The sequence below is a fragment of the Pogona vitticeps genome, chromosome 6 (assembly GCF_051106095.1).
Source record: "Pogona vitticeps strain Pit_001003342236 chromosome 6, PviZW2.1, whole genome shotgun sequence".
NCBI lineage: Eukaryota > Metazoa > Chordata > Lepidosauria > Squamata > Agamidae > Pogona > Pogona vitticeps.
Genome location: NC_135788.1, coordinates 102,574,718 through 102,594,198, shown reverse-complemented (window position 1 = coordinate 102,594,198; position 19,481 = coordinate 102,574,718). Strand labels below are relative to the sequence as shown.

The window sequence follows — 19,481 nt, the reverse complement described above, 5'->3', positions numbered from 1 at the left end:
ATCCCAGTGCATGGATTCGCCTGTTCTCTGTGTGCATGGATTAATCATTAAACTAGAATGGAAGTCTGGTTTCTTTAGAAACTTCCTTGCACCATATTGGAGTCCTGAGTCTATGGAAGGCATGTTGAGTGAAACTTCCCCATCACCACCACCATAGCCCAGGAGGGCAGAAAGCCAGACTTCTTGAGCTCTTTTTGTTTATTTATGATGACTATTGGCATGGCTTGTCTTTTAACCTGCTCTTGCATTTGGACTCCAGATCTCCTACCCTTTGCTTCCCTGATAAATGTAGGACTTTGTAGGTGAAGTCCTGCTGTGTAACCTATGCCATGTAAGGCTGAGCATTTCATCAACTAAATAATATTTTTTCAGAAAGGAAATTTTTCTGATCTTTCCCCCAAGGTTCTAAGGTTCCCAAGGAATACCTTTCTAGATTGGTAAATTGTTGGGTTTTGAATGCAACAGTGGAAAATCTTTAATTACCAAAAATTGCCACCACTGATAAATTCATTCTGCAACGTGCCAACAGGATTTCAGCCATTGTGTTTTAGATTTTTCTGCTGACATACCCCAGCCATAGAGAGTCTGGGATTCCCCTGCCTCAGGGCAGGACACAGGGAAGCCTGAAGAAGGTGAGGGAAGAGACCATCACCGATGCTAGTCAAACGTCATGCTGAGGACCTGTGCAGTTTTGCTGCACTTCATTCTGGGTGGGCAAACCACATCCAGCTGGCAGAAGAGGAATTACTCATATAAAGATATGAATGGGTTCTATTCCTCTCACTTTGTGTAGGAGAAAAAATACATGTAGATGCCTCAGTGCATCTAATTTGACATGCTCACACCCCAAAGATTTGCACAGTCTTCTGGTATTTCCACAACTTAGACATATTTATTTTAAATCAGTGCTTTACTTAAAAGGAAAAAGGACACAATCCAGCAGCTCTAACTTATTCAAGGTAGTAATACAGGCTTTATGTTCTATACATGCACAATTTACAACATATAGGAAGTAAAAACTGAAGGAAAAAGAGATTTACCCTTCCCACAAAGGAAAATCAAGGTACCATTTTATTAGTCCCAAACATATAAAGAACCATGCCCCCAGTTTAGACAGAAACAGATCTTAAAATTATATTCTGAATAGAATGGGAGAAACACACAACCTTGCAACATTTTTTCTAAAAGCTTCCTTTACTTCCTTGTTTCTCAGGGAATATATCAGAGGGTTGAAGAAAGGTGTCAGGACTGTATAGAAGAGAGAGAAGACTTTGTTGAGATCTCGTAGTTCCTCCGTTTTGGGCAACATATAGACAATCATTATTGAACTGTAGAAGAGAGAGACCACAATGAGGTGAGAGGAGCACGTTGAGAAGGCTTTTTTCCTCCCACTGCTAGATGGGATTCTCAGAATGACTAATATGATGGAAACATAAGAAGCCAAGGTCAACAAGAAGGGAGGCAAGGAAAACACAGCAGCAAAGAAGACTGATAAGAGTTCTATCAGGTGTGTGTCATTGCATGCCTGTCTTACTATTGGATTGAGATCACAAAAGAAATGGTTGATTTCATGAGAGCTGCAGAACTTTAATTGGTGCATTAAATAAATGGTTATATCAATACCCAAAGAACCACTTATCCAAGATCCAGTTATTAGCTGCAGGCAAGCCTGGCCATTCATAAGAGTTCTATAGAGCAGTGGTTTGCATATTGCCACATACCTGTCATAGGACATTGCAGCAAGCAGGTAGCATTCGGTACCTGCTAAGAAACCGAAGAAGTAATACTGCACCATGCAACCAGTTACAGAAATGGTTCCTTGACCCCCTTTAGAAAGGTTAGCCAGCATCAAAGGAAGGATACTGGAGCTGTAACAAAACTCCAGACAGGATAGGTTAACCAAGAAGAAGTACATAGGAGTATGGAGGTGATGGTCAATTATAACCAGCATGATGATGAGGATATTTCCAGCCATGGTAGCAATGTAGATCACCAAGAAGAGCAGGAAGAGAGGAAACCACTGATCCCCCAAATCTCCAAATCCCAGGAGAAGGAATTCAGTGACCACTGTTTCATTTTCCTGTCCCGTTTTTTCCATTTGACAATTGAAACCTATAAGGATCAAATCAACTTTATTGTAAAACATATGGAAAAGAATGAATAAAGTCCCTTTCCTAGAATAAAATTCTTTGGAACATAAGCATAAAACAGGCAGTAAGCAAAAGAAAGGTAAATAGATAAGTGTGGTAATAGATTTTCCATTACTGCTTCCCAATAGGGATAAGAAAACTTATACATATGGATTTTCTTTGATTTCCACATTTTTTACACCATGAAATTTGGCCTGTCTCATTTCTCCCACACCTTCTCCCACCCTTTTGTTTAAAAAAGAAAAAGTCTGCTTTCATCTTTCTACAGATTTTTCTTCACTTTACTCCCAATTCATAATTCTTCTTCACTTTTATAAAAAAATTTCAAACAGTACAAATATTAGCAAATTTTTCCTTTTAAAAGGAACTTCTATATAATACATGAATTCCTGTCTGCATTTCCTCCACCTTACGCACTTTTGCATGTGAATTAAACCAAACACTGGAATTACCTGCTCTCTGTTCTGTGCATGTGGACTTGTCCATGAAAGCTCACATTAAAATATAGCAGTTAGACTTTAAGGTGACACAATTCTTCTGCCTTCTTCATCTTATTTCTTCTGTTTTTGCTTGATCGGTTCTTGAATGGCTTCTCTTTTGCACACAAGGTCTTTCTTTGCCTTCATCTTATGATGTTTGTTCTCACCTTCACTTCTTTTAAACCTCAAATGCTTCGGCAGAATAATTAGTCCCTTTGAGTCTTCACTTTCCTTCTTTGCCAAAGGGATCTCACAGTCTCCTTGGAATATTTTTTATAACACTTACATTAAGATATCTTTAATTTCCATGTTTAGAACTTAGTCAAAGCAGTTAAACTTTTGACTGGGAGGAGGTGGGGCACAGATTCTTTCATTTGCTAAACTTAGATGATGCAAAACTAATTTTTGCAAGAATGAGACTTTCACTCTAGTTTAATCACTAATCTATGCATGCAGAGAAGAAACAAATCAATGCATTTTGTGCTCTGTGTAGTGTGATGTATAAGGAGGGGGTAATCTGTGCATTTTAGAGGTGATATTTTAATTTGTCCTAGTTTGTTCTGGGCAAAATTTGTATCTGTCTGTAAATACTTATTTTAACAAAAAATGTCCTTATATGTGCATGTGTTGTAAACCTTTGCCCATGCAAATGTTTTCCCCCTAAGAGAATACACTCCTGCCATATGCATTATTTTTGCACTTTTCCATTATGTATGTTGTGTGCATTTCTCTGTTGCAAACTGGACTGCAAACTTCTGAAAAGGATCCATTTTGACAGATGATTGAATTCTGCCTCATTCATTATTTTATTTATACATTCATTCATTTATTTATTTAATTTATACCCTGCTTGTCTAGTCGAATGACCACTCTAGGCGGCTTCCAACATATAGAACAACCTATAAAATATAACAAAATTTTTTAACATCAATAGACATGTTATTCAAGATGGAAAAAGAGAGAAAAAGAAAAAACATATAAGAAGAAAAAGAAAAAAGAAATCAAGTATTAACTGGAGGGAAGGCCTGCATAAACAGTTTACAGTTGGTTTTTAAAGATGCCCAGCAAAGGGGCTGCATGGATCTGGCATTGATTAAGGTGCCAGGCTGTCTGCAAGTGTTCCAGATTCCGGTGGTCCATCAAAACTTGGACAGGGTGACAGGCCCCTTCGAGGTAATGCCTCCAGACCTCAAAAGCGGTTTTGATGGCCAAGAATTCCTGCTCCCAGATGGTGTAGTTGCATTCTGGGAGTGTGAACTGCCAGGAGTAGAATGCACAGGGCTGCAGTGGCTGTGAGGGGTCCTCCCACTGGGACAGAATTGCACCCAGAGCGAACTTGAGGCATCCGTCTCCACAGTAAACGGTAGTCGGGGATCCAGATAGCGTAGAATCAGATTGGTGGTAAAGCAGGTTTTTAGTGTTGTGAAGGCATGGTCTGCCTCTGGAGTCCAAAGAAATGACTCTTTGAGCCAGAGGAGGCAGGTCAGTGGCGTGGTTATGTCCACGTAAGCTGGTATGAACTGGCGGTAATAATTTGCAAAGCCAAGAAACCGCTGTACATCCTTGCGGTTCTGGGGTTTCTGTCAAGTCAGAACCGACTCTGTTTTCTTTGGGTCCATCTGGGTCCCTTGGGGAGATACAATGTGACCTAGGAACTCGACTTCTTACAAGTGAATTCACACTTCTCCTGCTTGGCATAGAGTCGGTGGTCTCGTAATCGTTGTGAAACCTGACGAACGTGTTCCGTGTGCCAAGTGGGGTCTCAGGAGTAAATCAAAATGTCATCCAGGTTGATGATCACAAGACGATCAAGCAAGTCGTGAAAGATGACGTTCATGAACTGCTGGAACACTGCCGGAGCATTAGTTGAACCGAAAGGCATGACCAGATATTCATGCTGGCCATAATGAGTTCCGAAGGCCATCTTCCACTCGTCGCCAGCACAGATTCACACCAAATTATAGGCGCCAGGGAGATCCAACTTGGTATAAATACATGCCCCCTTAAGGCGATCCAAAAGTTTGCCGATCAACGGCAGAGGGTAGCAGTCTCTAATGGTTATTTTATTCAAGGCCCAGTAATCATTGCAGGGGCGGAGCTCTCCGCTCTTCTTCTTAACAAAGATAACAGGTGCAGACAGGGGCGACGTGGACGGCTGGATGAATCCCCGTTTCAGATTTTTATCAAGAAAGGCCCGCAAGGCCACAAGTTCTGGTTCCAACATGGGGTGGATTCTCACCACAGGAAGGGGTGCGCCAGGCCCCAAATTGATAGCACAATCATAGGGGCGGTGTGGAGGTAGCTGGTCAGCCCCCTTCTCCTCAAAGACATCAGCAAGGTCCTTGTATTCCAAGGGTATCATGGGACTTTCTGTTGACCCTGCTGCAGCCAAGGTAGCCAGTGAACCCAGATGTGGACACGGGTCCCTGAAACGCAACTCCCCTTGTGTCCAGTCCATTAGGGGGTTATGTGTTCAGAGCCAGGAAAGTCCCAGAATAAGTGGGAAATGGGGCATGCGTGCAACATTGAATTGTAGTTGCTCCTGATGGTGTTGGACCTGGAGAACGACTGGATGGGTTTCCTGGGTCACAGGACTGGAGTGAAGGAGACGACCATCTATATACTCAACTAGGGTCAGGGTCTCTTTATCCTGTACAGGGATCCAGTGCTGTTTCACAAAGGCCGTGTCAATGAAACAGCGATCAGCTCCAGAATCGATCATGGCATGAACAAACAAACAATGTCCATCCAGCAGGCACAGTTTTACTGGTACAAGGAATGGACCCAGGATGTTAACGTAGGGTTCAGGGGACCCAGCTAAGTGCCCCACGTCTGAGGGTCCATGGGGCAAATTTTTTACTGGCGGGGGTAGCGCGGAGCCGGGGTTATGCTGCTTAACCAAGCAGCCAGAAGTGAAGTGTCCTGCTCCCCACGGTACAGGCAGAGATTCTGAGAGCGGTGTCGTGTTTTTTCCTCAGGGCTAAGGCGTGGCCGAACAGCTCCTAACTGCATGGGCTCAGAATCCTCTTGTCTAGTATTGGTGGATGTCAGGGGTGCCTGCAAGGGACGGGAACCGCCCTGTGCCAGGCGTCGGCTTTCCAGGCGGCCATCAATGGGAAGGCATAGAGTGATTACTTCTTGCAGCGTATTGGGTCAATCTACACATGGCAGCTCATCCAGGATCCCATCAGCCAACCCCTGCATTCAGAAGCTCCTAAGGATGCAAAACAGTAAAACTGTAGCATGCAGCCAGTTACAGAAATAGTTGCTTGTCCTTCATTGGAAAGGTTAGCCAGCATCAGGAGAAGGATACTAGAGCTGTAACAGGACTCCAGGCAGGATAAGTTAGCCAAGAAGAAGTACATAGGAGTATGGAGGTGGTGGTTAATTATAACCAGCATAATGATAAGGATGTTCCCAGCCGTGGTAGCAATGTAGATCACCAAGAAGAGCAGGAAGGGAAGAAACCACTAATTCCCCACGTCTCCAAATCCCAGAATCAGACCATTGTGTGATTCTCCTGTTCACTTTTTTCACCTTGACAATTCGAGCCTGGAAGGATCAAATAACCCACATTTGAAATGGTGGAAATGAATGAATGTAGTTCCTTTCTTGGGAAAAAATTCTTGGTTAGAGAAGGCTAAAACTAGCGGTAATCAAAAGAAAGGTAAAAAACTAAAAGTGAAAATAAGTTTGCCATTGCTGCTTCCCAATAGGAATATGCAAACATGTGGGTATCAGTTCTATTTGATTCAAAAAAAATTCCAATATGTGTATTTTGTTTGTTTGTTTAGTCATTCATCTGTTTCTATACTGCTTACTTAGTATATAATGCTACTCTAAGTGGTTTACACATAAATGAATAATCAAATACCAACTAACACAAATATAATAACAATATAAACCCAAAGGGATAACTGACTATGGTAATGCCTGTAAAAATAACTTACTAGAGGACATCCTTAAAATCTTCCCCAAACAGTAGTGTATTCAGCTGGCAGTAATCAAAAGCTTCTAGAGGGATAGCTTGTCATATCTTAAAAGTTCAGTCTGTCCATTTTTGCATCAATCTGCAAATTGTGTTAGATATTTTTGTTTTCATGTCTCTAAATCAACGATTCCTGTGCATTTTTCCTCAAATTGTTCAAATTGCACAACTTTTTGCAAGATTTCCTTTAAAAAGATATTCTTAAAGAAATTTCTATATACTGCATGAATTTGTGTTTCCTTTTCTCTACCGTACGCTCATAAAAGAGACATTAAAGAAAAGAAGGGTAAAAAGGTAAATGTGGTAATAGGTTTTTCATTGCTGAAAATTATTGGCCACACTATGTTAAAACAGGCATTAAACAAACAAAAAAAGCTACGGTAAATACCGTAGCTAAAGGTGGAAACAGGTTTTCTAATTCAACTTCCCAATAAGGGAATGGGTAAACATGAGTATAGTTTCTATTTGACATACTATTTTTGCAACATGTTCAGTCTATCCCTTTTTATATGAATAGACAAATATGAGTATGTATGTATTTTTGTTTTCTTTTCTCTAAATCTACAATGCATGTGCACTTCTATTTTTCAAATTGCACAAGTTTTTGCATTTTTTCTTTAAAAACATTCTTAAAGAAATTTCTATACTTCATGAATTTGTGTGTGGGTTTTTTTTTCCAGCATACACGTTCTTCATGAATTTTTGAGTTCCAAACTTTGTCCACAAATTCCAGTAAAAGACAGATTTTAATACTGTATTTAGAGATTAGATTAGGCATCCTTCAGTCTCGAGAGCCTATAGTAACATGCTCTGAATAGAGGATTTGGAACAGTGTCTAGTGTGACTGAGAAGGACAATTCGACAGTGACAATTCCTTCCACACTGAAGACAAATACAATCAGTCCCCTGTCCAGTTCCTGATTTTGCTGCTTTCGGGACTGTCTCTTTGCCTCAGCCTGCTGGACAAAGGTCTCTTCAAATTGGGAGAGGCCATGATGCACCATCTGCCTGCAGGCCGAATGCTCAGATGTGAAATACTGGACTACATTTCTATTTGATGTATCAGGTCCAAGAGTCAACATTAAATTCCCTTAAACAAACAAATTGAGTGAATTACACCCCACCCACCCAGATCCTTTTTTAGTTACAAATCACAGCTGAATCATTTTCGAAGTCTTCAACAAATTATTTTTATTTAGAAAAGGACAAATTAATTAGGGAATGATGCAGACTTTTATCGAGCAATATCTATACATCTTCCTGTGTTTTGAAGAGTTCATCATTTTGCCATTTTCAAAATACACAGTCTTCAGCAATTATGTGTTCCCACATTATCCTCAAGCGACAATTCTGCATATTACGAAGAGGCCACCGCATTAAATTTACTTGCTCTGCAATGTCTCCCTTCTGGACACAGTGTCTCTCCTTTTCTTCATGCTTCTTGATATAATGGTTTAAAGCAGTGGTTCTTAACCTTTGTTACTCGGATGTTTTTGAACTGCAACTCCCAGAAACCCCAGCCAGCACAGTTGGTGGTGAAGGCTTCTGGGAGTTGCAGTCCAAAACTCCTGAGTAACCCAAGGTTAAGAACCAGTGGTTTAAAGCATGTCTATTTCAACCTTCACTTCAACTTCATATGCTTAGTCACAATAATCAGTCCCTTGGAGGCTTTTTTCCCCTCTCTTCCCACAGGGAAGTCACTGTCTCCTCGGTATTTTTTTTATAATACATATATTAAGACTACCATTAAGTTCCATGTATAGAAAATTGGCTGAGCAGTTAAACTGTTGACTGGGAGGAGGTGGGCATAGATTCTTTCATTCTCTACTGCTGGGAATTCTATATGAGAGAAAAAAATCTGATTGAATTTGTATGTAGCGTATGTATATTTAAACTCCATTTTAAAAGCCAGGAAATTCAATTCTTCAGATAACTTTCAGTTTATGAATGTCCGATATTGTGCTTTTGTACTCATGATTCAAAAAGCCAAGAAATGGCCCGATATTGCTTCATAACATCTTACTACTCATGACCATGTTGCCAGCAGGAAAAAGGATGCCAAGTTTTACATTGCAAAAGGCAGCCTGAATTTTGACAACACTAATCATAGCAGTCAAGATGATCTACAAGATACCCTCTTCTGCTCACTCGCATTCACACTTGTTGAAAGACAGCCCTGTGGTCCTAATCATCCTGGGAATTGATGAAAGGCAGCATGATAAATTGGAGACAGATTATATCTAAGGCCTCCACTCCTGTTGAGTGGGGGATATTCTATATGCACATATATGGCCTCCCTGACCCTTCTCTCAAACTACCTATCTTCTCAGTCCAAAATGAATACATCTTGGTCATCAAATGAGTTTCCTTTGTCCTTCAAATGAAGGAATACTGCTGATTGTAGTCCTCAGCCATTGCCCCTCCTATGCTGGACCATTCTCCTGTTTAGTGGCTGTTTGGTTTCTCCAAAGTAGAGCTCCGAACACTACTCTTTGCATTGGACCGCACATACTATATTATGTTTTGATGTCAGGTCTTTTGGGTGGACAAGTCTCTGCCTTAGTGTGTTTGTGGGTTTGAAATGCATGGGTATGTGGTGTTTACCAAGAATCCTTTTGAGCCTTTCACACATATCTGCCATGTTTATCATGCTGCCCTTTCATCCTTCCCAGGAAGATTAGGACCATACAGACACCAGAAAGACCAGTGTTAACAACCATAAATGACCCATGACAATGGGTGGAGAAGGACTGAAGAAGGGTTTTTTTCACTCATTCCCCAGTCCTTTGTCCTTCTAAGGAACCTATTCAGAGCAGGGGTGTGGGGGTGAAACCAACCTGGAGGGATATATTAGGGATCTTTTACCAACTCTCCTCAGACTGAAGAAGCTACTTGGATGAGTAACAAAATGTTTCAACCTAATAAGGAATGAGTCCAGTTGCCATGACTCAGCTTCCAGTTAGCCTCACCTGGATGACTGAGAATCTTCACAGATATATTGTGTAGCAATACTGGCCCATTTTCCTGGCTTTTTGAATTGTGGGTACAGAAACATAATATTCCACATCCATAAACCAGAAGGTTTTTTGTTTTGGGAGAATTGATAATAATAATAATAATAATAATAATAATAATAATAATAATAATAATAATAATAATAATAATAATAATAATAATAATAATAATAATAATAATAATAATAATAATAATAATAATAATAATAATAATAAATAATGTGCTGTGAAGTCAATTCTGACTTGTGGAGATACTTTTCAGAGATTTCCAGGGAGAAAAAGGCTGAGGATATTATCACCTAAATGATTTTTTACCCCAGAAAGAAAACATTTCTGATTTTTCCAAAAATGGTCCTGAGGCTCCTGTGGAATCCCTTTCATTCTTCAGAAGTTGTTGAGTTTGCAAGTTGGAGCAGAGAATCTTTAATTACAAAAAATTGCCACCACCGCTAAGTTCATTCCATATCTTGTGCCAAAAGGATTTCAGCTGTTATGTTAAATTTTTCTGCCTACACATCACAACCACACACACTCCAGGATCCCTTTGCCTGGTGACAGGATATGTGGAAGCCTGAAGTGGGTAGTGGGTAGACCTCAAACATGTGATCCCTGGCTGCACTTTGGCCTGGATGGAGAAAACCATGTCCGGGTGGTAGAAGGAGGATTGTTCTGTTCCCCTCACCAGACCCCATGCTAAAGAAATGGGGTGGGGAGGGATTATCTATTCTTCCTGCATTATGTAGAAGGAAAAATACATCTAGGTATCCCAGTGCATCTAATCTGACATGCCCACATCCCAAAGACTCACACACCTCTCCCAGCATTTCCATAATTTGCACATATTTTTAAAACCGTTGCTTTACTTGAATGGTTAATGGACACTTGCAAGCAACTCTGTTGAGTAACATGGGGCTACTTGAATAGAAAACATAATTTCGGTGACTATGGAGAAATTCGGTCAATGCAGCACTTATGAAAAGACAATCTAGCAATTAGACAAGCTTTCGCTATTGAAGCAGGCTGTCAAAAATTGTCTGTCTTAATATTTTTATTTTTATTTTTACCTACATTTCACATACATCCATAATTTTAAATTGTGTACTGATCTGATCTGAATAAAGAAAGAAGAAAACTGCTCTAATTTATTCAAAGAATGTACATATAGAATCTACAACATTGGGAGAATGAAAACCAAAAGAAATAGAGATTTATTATTCCTGCTTACATAAAAAGAGAAATTTTATTGTCATTCAATTACTACCAACTGCATAAAAAAGACCCCATTATGAAGAGTTCAGACAAAACAGAATTTAAAAATTATATTCCTAATAGAATGAGAGAAACACCAGAATTTAAAGAAGAAAATTAGAACCATGTGTTCTTAGAAATGCACATAATCTAACAAAAACATTTCTGAAAGCTTCCTTTACTTCCTTGTTTCTCAGAGAATATATCAGTGGGTTGAAGAAAGGCGTCAGGACTGTATAGAAGAGAGAGAAGACTTTGTTGAGATCGCGTAGTGTCTCCGTTTTGGGCAGCATATAGACAATTATTATTGTGCTATAGAAGACAGAGACCACAATGAGATGAGAGGAGCAGGTTGAGAAGGCTTTTTTCCTCCCACTGCTGGATGGAATTCTTAGAATGACTGATATGATGGAAACATAGGATGCCAAGGTCAACACGAAGGGAGGCAAGGGAAATATAACAGCAAAGATATCTGTTAAGAGTTTAATCATGTGCGTGTCATTGCATGCCTGTTTTACTATTGGATTGAAATCACAAAAGAAATGATTGATTATACCAGAGCCACAGAACTGTAACTGGTGCATCAAATAGATGGTTATGTTCATAGCCAAAGAACCACTTATCCAAGATCCAGCTATTAGCTGCAGGCAAACCTGGCCACTCATAAGACTTCTATAGAGCAGTGGTTTGCATATTGCCACATATCTGTCATAGGACATTGCTGCAAGCAGGTAGCATTCGGAAGCCGCTAAGAAACCAAAAAAATAATATTGCACCAAGCAGCCAGTTACAGAAATGGTTCCTTCACCCCCATTGAAAAGATTTGCTAGCATCAGGGGAAGGATACTGGAGCTATAACAAGTCTCCAAGCAGGATAAGTTAGCTAAGAAGAAGTACATAGGAGTATGGAGGTGGTGGTCAATTATAACCAGGATAATGATGAGGATGTTCCCAGTCATGGTAGCAATGTAGATCACCAAGAAGAGCAGGAAGGGGAAAAACCACTGGTCCCCCACGTCTCCAAACCCCTGAAGGAGAAATTCAGTGACAAATGTTCGGTTTTCCTGTATCAGTTGTTCCATCTCGTCAATTCACACCTGCAAGGATAAACAACTCTGTTGTAAGCACATGGAAACGAATGAATGTGATTCCTTTCCTCAAAAAAAAAAATTAGTCACACAATGCTAAAACAGGCAATAAACAAACAAAAAAGGTAAATAACTAAAGGTGGAAATAGGTTTTCTATTGCTGCTTCCCAATAGGAATGGGAAAAGATAAGTGTGTGGATTCTATTTGATTTGCCATGCTTTCCAACAAATTCAGTCTTTCCTTTTTGTGCATGAATACGCAAATATAAAGTTGTACCTATTTTTGTTCCCATTTCCTTAAATTCATGTGCTTTTTTGCTCAAATTGTTCAAATTGCACAAATGCTTGCAAATCTTTTTTTTAAAAAGCATTCTTAATGAAATGTCTTTATAATACGTGAATTTATGTTTGTGCTTTTCTGTACCATGCACATTTTTCATGCACAACTGAGTTCCAAGTTTTGTCCACAAAATCCAGTAAAATGCAGATTTCAAAACTGAGCTGTATTCCTCTTTGTGTATGTGTAAATCTGGCAAGTTCCGTCAAATCTACAAGCTGCATGAATTACACCCCCCCCCCGACTTTAGTTACAAATCACAGCTACAAATCCTCAAAGTCTTCAACAAATTATTTTATTTAGGGAAGGATAAATGGTTCAGGGAATGGTGCAGATTTTAGCAAACAGTTTCCAGAAATTACCCTGTGCATTGAAGAATTCACAAAGCATGACCATCATTCACTAATACTCAAAATAAACAAAATTTTTAGCCTTCAGAAATTATTTGTTCACACTATCTCCATCCCACATCTCTGCATATAATATTATGGAGAGACCACAGCACTAGAATTACCTTCTCTGCAGTGTCTCTTTTCTGGATACGGTGTCTCTCCTTTCCTTCATCCTCCTTATGAACACACACCTCGATGCAATGATTTAAAGCATGTTTGTTATCACCTTCACTTTGTTTCAACCTTATATGCTTTGTAAGACTAATCAATCCCTTTGAGTCTTTGCTTTCCTCCTTTCCCAAGGGGAAGTCACAATCTCCTTGGAAATTTTTAATAATATGTGTATTAAAACTACCAGTAAGTTCTGTTTTTAGACCTTAGGCCAAGCAGTAAAACTTTAGACTGGGAAGAAATGAGGCATAGACTCTTTTCATTTGTTAAAGTTAGATGATGCAAAATTAAATTCAACAACACAGAAACTTTTATTCTTGTTTAATGACTAATCCAAGCATACTGAAAAAGTAAACAAATTCATCATGTGACCTGGGGGTATTTATATATTTATTTATTTATTTATATCCCGCCTATCTGGTCGGTTAAAACGACTCTAGGCGGCTAACAGCATAAAATAGAACAGTGAACATATATAAAACAATTTTACATAAAAATAAACATAATAAAATAGACAATAGAAGGAAGAAAGAGGGCATCAGGGATTGACTGAAGGGAAGGCCTGCCGAAACATCCATGTTTTAAGTTGATTTTTAAAGGTACCCAGCGAGGGAGCCACACGAATCTCAGGAGGTAGGTTGTTCCAGAGGCGAGGAGCCACCGCCGTTTAGGGCTTTGTACGTAAGCATCAGGATTAAGAACAAGATAGTCTACTCATTTTTGTTTGGGTGATGTTCTAATTTGCCCCAGGTTATTCTGGCCACCACTGATGTCAGTTTGTGACTATAACAAAGCTTCAGTTCTTGAAGTGAAAAGGCAGCACATTTCCTTATATGTTTTTGCTATATACCTTTCCCTGTGATCTTATAGCAAATGTTTTCTGCTTGATAGAATACATTCCTTCCACATGCATTATGTTTGTACTTTTCTGAATAATGTATTATTATGTACATTTCTAATTTATAAACTGAATTGCAAAATTCTCAAAATTATGAATGTTGACAGATGATTGCATTTTGGCTTGTCCATATCTGGCAAGTGTATACCAAAAAAGTAAAATGATCCTTGACAAAAAATGTTTGACCTTTTCCATGAAGTCATGTCCATTCCTACAAGGAAATAACAGAAAGAAAGATCTGTATCCTAAGAGAAGACATGAAAGAAGTGAAGAAGGCAAATAACTTTAAAATATGTAGTTAAATAGCCATTAAACTCAGTTTTTCATGTGGCCTATTATAATCATGCAGATTAATGTTCAAACAGAATGTTATAGCTATCTATCTTAATATATGGGATTTACATGGGACACATATTATCCATCTATTCCTACAAAAACATTCACAGTCAGCATAATGGGAGCAGAAACACCATCCATGGGTCTTATTTGGCCTGAGCAATTGCCTCTCAGCCATAAAGCATACAGTCCTTTCTTACTTTCTGCCAAATTTGCGGAAGTATGGATGAAGAGGATTCAAGTAATAATAAAATGCAAAACTGTTTTAGACTCCCATTCAGAAATAGGTGACCCCAAGCCCCTGCTGATTTAAGATACCCCGTATAAATTGAAAAGATCAATCCTGCTTATCTTGAAAGTGAATTGTTGGCCTCACCTACTTTTCTTTATTTGGAAAAAATGAGGGTGCAGAGGCTGAAATATTGATCCTCAAAAAAGGCCTTTGAAATGGGAAAAACAGCCATTTCTTATACAATTAACACTGGGATGTGTGGTATAGATTTGACAGGAAGAAGAGTGCCTTTGACAAACAATACAGCTGAGTGGAGAGAGGAAAAGGAAATATTGCAAGAGTTATAAACTAAATAGCTCAAGCTAAAAGGAACTACAGTGAACCCTCAACTTATGGAATTCATCCGTATTGGGATGGTGCAGGTCGAAAAGTCTGTAGGTCGAGGCTCCATTGACCTACAATGCATTGAAAACCGATTAATCCATAATCAGCTGTTTTTGTTCTGTTTTTGTTCCATTTGGGTGTTTTTCCGGTCTGTAGGTCAATTCTCTGGCTGCAAGTCAAACCTAAATTTTGCGGCCAGAGAAGTCTGTAACTCGAAAAGTTTGTAAGTCGAGCCGTCTGTAAGATGAGGGTCCACTGTAGGACAGTCAAAAAAACTGTATTTTTGAGACTACAGCCAAGCCACCCATATTTGTGGTGGCCTTTATGTGTTAGTGAAACAGCAATGACAAAATCCGCTAATATAACTATTCTGCAAAGATAACCAGGGGAAAGAGATCATCAGAAGAATGAGACATAATGATAGACTGTTGTTTCAGGTCCTCTTTTGTAGTATTTGTCTTTACAAATACTTTATTTTGATTGTTTCTTAGCTTCGTCCCATCCATTCTTCCTGGGGTCTTTAAAGCTAGGAGAGCTTTTTAGATCTATGATGGAAGAAAATTAAGTCTTCACGTTGCATTAATTTATTAGTCTTAGTTCCAGTTCAAAACAATGGAACCACAGAACGCATTCACTTCTGCATGGTTATGTTCTTACCTAGAGGTTCACTTTTTCCTGATCGGTATCATTGTTAGGCTTCTCAGTAAGTACTAAAAAACAAAGAAGAGAAAAATAAATACATATAACAGAGAGCATTTTGTAATGGCTTGTGCCGGTTTTGTAATTTTGTAATGCTTGAACCGGTTCAGCAGTTTGTGCCAGTTTGTTTATTGGCCAGACAGGTACTTACCATTACCCAGTCCCACCTCCTCCAAGGGGCACCCACTCAGAGGCAGCGTCTGGAGGAGGTGGAGCCGGGAAGCTGGGGCACTGCCCGTCTCTTATTTATGCCTTTTGTTTTTTGATTTGCCACATGGGTACAGAAGTTGAACAAAAGTTCTCAGTCAGTGGATTGCAATGGATTGTGGAACACTCATATACCCTTTCTGAGCTCAGGTAGGTCTTTACACCCTGACAGGGCCGGACTGGGACCAAAAATCGGCCCTGGCATTTAGAGCACACAGGCCCACCGGCTGTGGGGACACAGGCCCACCTGTTGTGGGCTCCATTCACGATATTGTGGCACGCTGAAAGGGCGTTGCTGGTATAGTGGTATTGGTACATGCTTATGAGTTCTCCCTATCCTAATCATTGCCCTGGTTGTAAAAATAACAAGGAGCATCAGGAAATCTAAACCTATAAAATCATCACGTTTAACAAAAAGTGTAATTAAAATTTAATGTTTAAATTTGTCAATGCTAGTGCTCTCTAAACAAAAAACACCAACAGTACAATGTGAGATCTTATAGCTATTTTAATGTATTGAAACATTAGATCATTAAACATAACTGCAACAAAACGTTCAATGTGAACAAGCCATAAGTAGCAGATCCTCCTACATCAACACTTCCACCAGGAACAAAAGGCTCGGCTCAAGAACTTTCCACCTCGTTTATGATTTGAACATTTTAAATTTGAACCCTACTAATACTGGAAAGACTTAGGAATGATACGTTATCAAGGAATAAGAAGACTTTGCAGGGCTTCACTACTCTCTGCAACTCTGTTGATGATGGCATCCACATCAAGACTCATGAGGATTTCTTTTTCTGTAGCCATTAACATGAATGAATCCAAATGGTCCTGGGATACAGTATTCCTCAGCAAAATCAGGGAGCTAGATGGGGTACAGACTGTATTTGTCTTCAGTGTGGAAGGGATTGTCACTCTCGAAATGGCCTTCTCAGCCACACTAGACGCTGTTCCAAGTCCTCAATACAGAGCACAATACCATAGTCTCTCGAGACTGAAGGATGCCTAATCTAATCTGAGCTATGCAAATGGCATGACTTTAGGAGGTATACTGCCTCAAGTTAAGAAATCATCATTAACATCATCAGCTGCCCACTATCTCATACAATTCAGCATGCAACAGATGTCTACAATTGCTTCCAAAACATATGCCATTTGTGCAACACGCGCAGCACAAAGAAGAACTGGGCCATGATGCCCATGCAATCAAGATTTTAAACAACAAGGGCAAAGGGTGGAACTGATTTAAATATCTCCAAAAGAAACTCTGTTTAGCTAATGATCAGGATCAGATTGTTATGTCTACAAGTAGTATGTGCTTGGCTACATCTTGAAAGTCAGTCCAATTCCAAATCCCAGTCCATGGGTCAAGCTAGAAGTCCAGTCCAAGTAATCCATCACCTTAAATGTAGGGCACAGGCAAAGGCAACTTGGTACACCATCTGGGTCACAACAGGTTCCAAGGAATTTTGGCAAGGCAAAGTTGAGTAACATGCAAGAGCTAGCTTTGTGAATTGTCTCCCACAAAGATAATTGTCCAGATTCACAGTATTCCTAGCTCTTAGCATGCCTCTTTCAAGGCTTCCAGTGGTTTGTAATCAGCTATCATGGACCCTTAAAACATTGATGTTCTAATCTTTTGACTCCTTGCCATTCCATGAGGCAAATGGGTCGCCTATATGGCAGGCTGATGCTTCACTGGCAGAACTGGCACTTGCCTTTCTCTGCCAGGCTTCCAAGAGGGCCACTGACTTCCTCCAAATGCAAGAGATCATCATCCGCCTCAGAAGATGACTCAGCAAGGCATAGCATGACATAGACTGTGTCCTGGGAAAGGTGTTTCAGTCCCACAGGGATCTTGTGGAAGTCTGGAGCAGATGCTCATCTTTATTTATTTTTGTACATGCCTTTCTCTCTCTCTCTTCTTTACCCTCACAGTGACCTGGTGAGATAGATCAGACTGAGAGAAAGTGAGTGGCTCAAGGCCATGTGGTGAGCTTCATCATTTAGGGGGGCTACATCCTGAATATCTGTCAAATGAAACACTCAGTGTAATGTTCTATGCCCTGCTGTGTACCTTTTATTGAAACGGCTGTATGTGCTTGAAGAGGCTTGGGTTGTGTTTGAAGAGCATTTCAAGAGCTCTCATGAATCCCAGGGTCAAATACAAGCTACAAGAGAGGTGCCCTGTGAGCAAAGGCTCCTTGGGCAAGTGACAAAGTCACTAAGCACCTCGGCAGAGAAGAAGCAGGTGGATAATTGCAAAACCTCCCCTCACCCCAAAGTGCACATCTGTCCAGGAGTCATGGGCCAGTGACTACTGAGAGTTAAGGACAACCAGAAGGGAAGAAACAGGATCTTTCGGATCAAAATTTCAAACTGTGAGGTACCAGAAAGCTGATGTATCATTCATAACTGTTGGCTTTGTTGTACTTTGAAATAAGGAGCATCTTTCGTGTGGTAGATCATGACCAAGAACATATCTTTCAAGGTGACTAAAAGGGCAAAAGCACCCAAATTACCATCATCCTCTCCAAGGTCCATCCCTGACAGTTCCACAGACTGTCTGGACTTTCTCACAAAACACCAGAAAGACATATAAGTGGGTTCTAGATTGAGTCAAGACTGGCCCTTCTGTGGAAGCAAAAAATGTCAAAAGCGAGGCCATCCTACCGGTACTTTAGTCATATTGTAAGATAAGATTTTCCTCAAGAGACAATAATGCTGGGAAAACCTGAAGGCAACAAGGGAAGAGGAAGCCCAAATATGAGATGGATTGACTCCATAAAGGAAGCTTGCAAGTGAAGAATGAAGCTGTTAATGAAAGGACCTTTTGGAGGTCACTCCTTCATGGGTTCAATAGATGTTGTTGTTTTGTCGTTTAATTGTGTCCAACTCTTCGTGACCCCTTGGACTAGAGCACGCCAGGCTCTCCAGTGTTCCACTGCCTCCCGGAGTTTGGTCAAATTCATGTTGGTATTTATTTATTTATTTATTTATTTATTTGATTTATACCCCGCCCATCTGGCCTAAAAGGCCATCCTATCCCATCAATAGGATACTACCTACTAACCCGCGGCTCACTGCTGCTCATATAGCCTACGCATATAAGTATGGGAAAGTATAACTCTCCGATCTTGACAGTCTCCGTCCAGAACTTGACCTCTTCCAGGCTCTGGCTCTCCCACCCCTCCCAAGCCCGGTCCCTTTCTCCCCGCCCTCCTTCCCCCTCTCCACCAGCGCTCTCCTCCTAAAGGATGCTCGAGTCTTTAGGGACCCCCCCCGGACCCCGCTGTAAGTGGGTTGGGGCTCTGCTTTGTTCCGCTCTCCCTCGTCACCTCGCCCAGTTTCGCAGCTCCTGGTTCTCGTTTCGCTTCATTTCAACCTCCCACCCCACCCCACCTCGCCTGACGGGAGCGCTCGGCGGGCTCCCAGGCAAAGACTTCCACTCCCTGCGCTGCCACTCCCCTCGCCTGTGCGCCCGGGTGTGCGCGCGGAGCTCCTTCTGGTTACCCTGCTCGTCTCCCTCTCTCCTCCCCCACCCCGTAATCATCCCCACCATCATAAAACAAATCAGGAGCCAGCCAGCCAAACACCCTGCGGGAGGAGGCGGAGGTGGAGGCGGAGGCGGCTCCCGCTCCCCAACTGGACGGCCGCGCTGGAGGACAGGCGCCGGGAGCCGGAGCCCAGCCAAGCCGGAGCCCAGCCAAGCCGAGGGGTGGCACCAGCCCGATTTCTCCGCCGCGCAGCGAAGGAGGCAGGCAGGCAGGCAGGGGGCGCGGGACCCAGGCGCCGCACTGTCCGCGATCGGGAGCGGAGCGGCGGCGGCAGCCCCAGCGAGGGCGGGCATGG

At 41.0% G+C, this 19,481-nt stretch overlaps 2 protein-coding genes across 2 annotated transcripts; both read right to left on the bottom strand.

The window, feature by feature from the left end:
- Nucleotides 1-380: 380 nt before the first annotated feature.
- LOC110089933 (olfactory receptor 2AP1-like) lies at nt 381-3,064 on the bottom strand. The gene has a single exon (XM_078378028.1). The coding sequence runs from the start codon at nt 2,144-2,146 to the stop codon at nt 1,133-1,135; it is 1,014 nt and encodes a 337-aa protein (XP_078234154.1). The 5' UTR covers nt 2,147-3,064; the 3' UTR covers nt 381-1,132.
- A 7,466-nt stretch (nt 3,065-10,530) lies between these two features.
- Nucleotides 10,531-15,488, bottom strand: LOC110089934 (olfactory receptor 5G9-like). The gene has a single exon (XM_078378026.1). It carries the CDS (start codon nt 11,959-11,961, stop codon nt 10,984-10,986), a length of 978 nt encoding a protein of 325 aa, XP_078234152.1. The 5' UTR covers nt 11,962-15,488; the 3' UTR covers nt 10,531-10,983.
- Nucleotides 15,489-19,481: the final 3,993 nt, after the last annotated feature.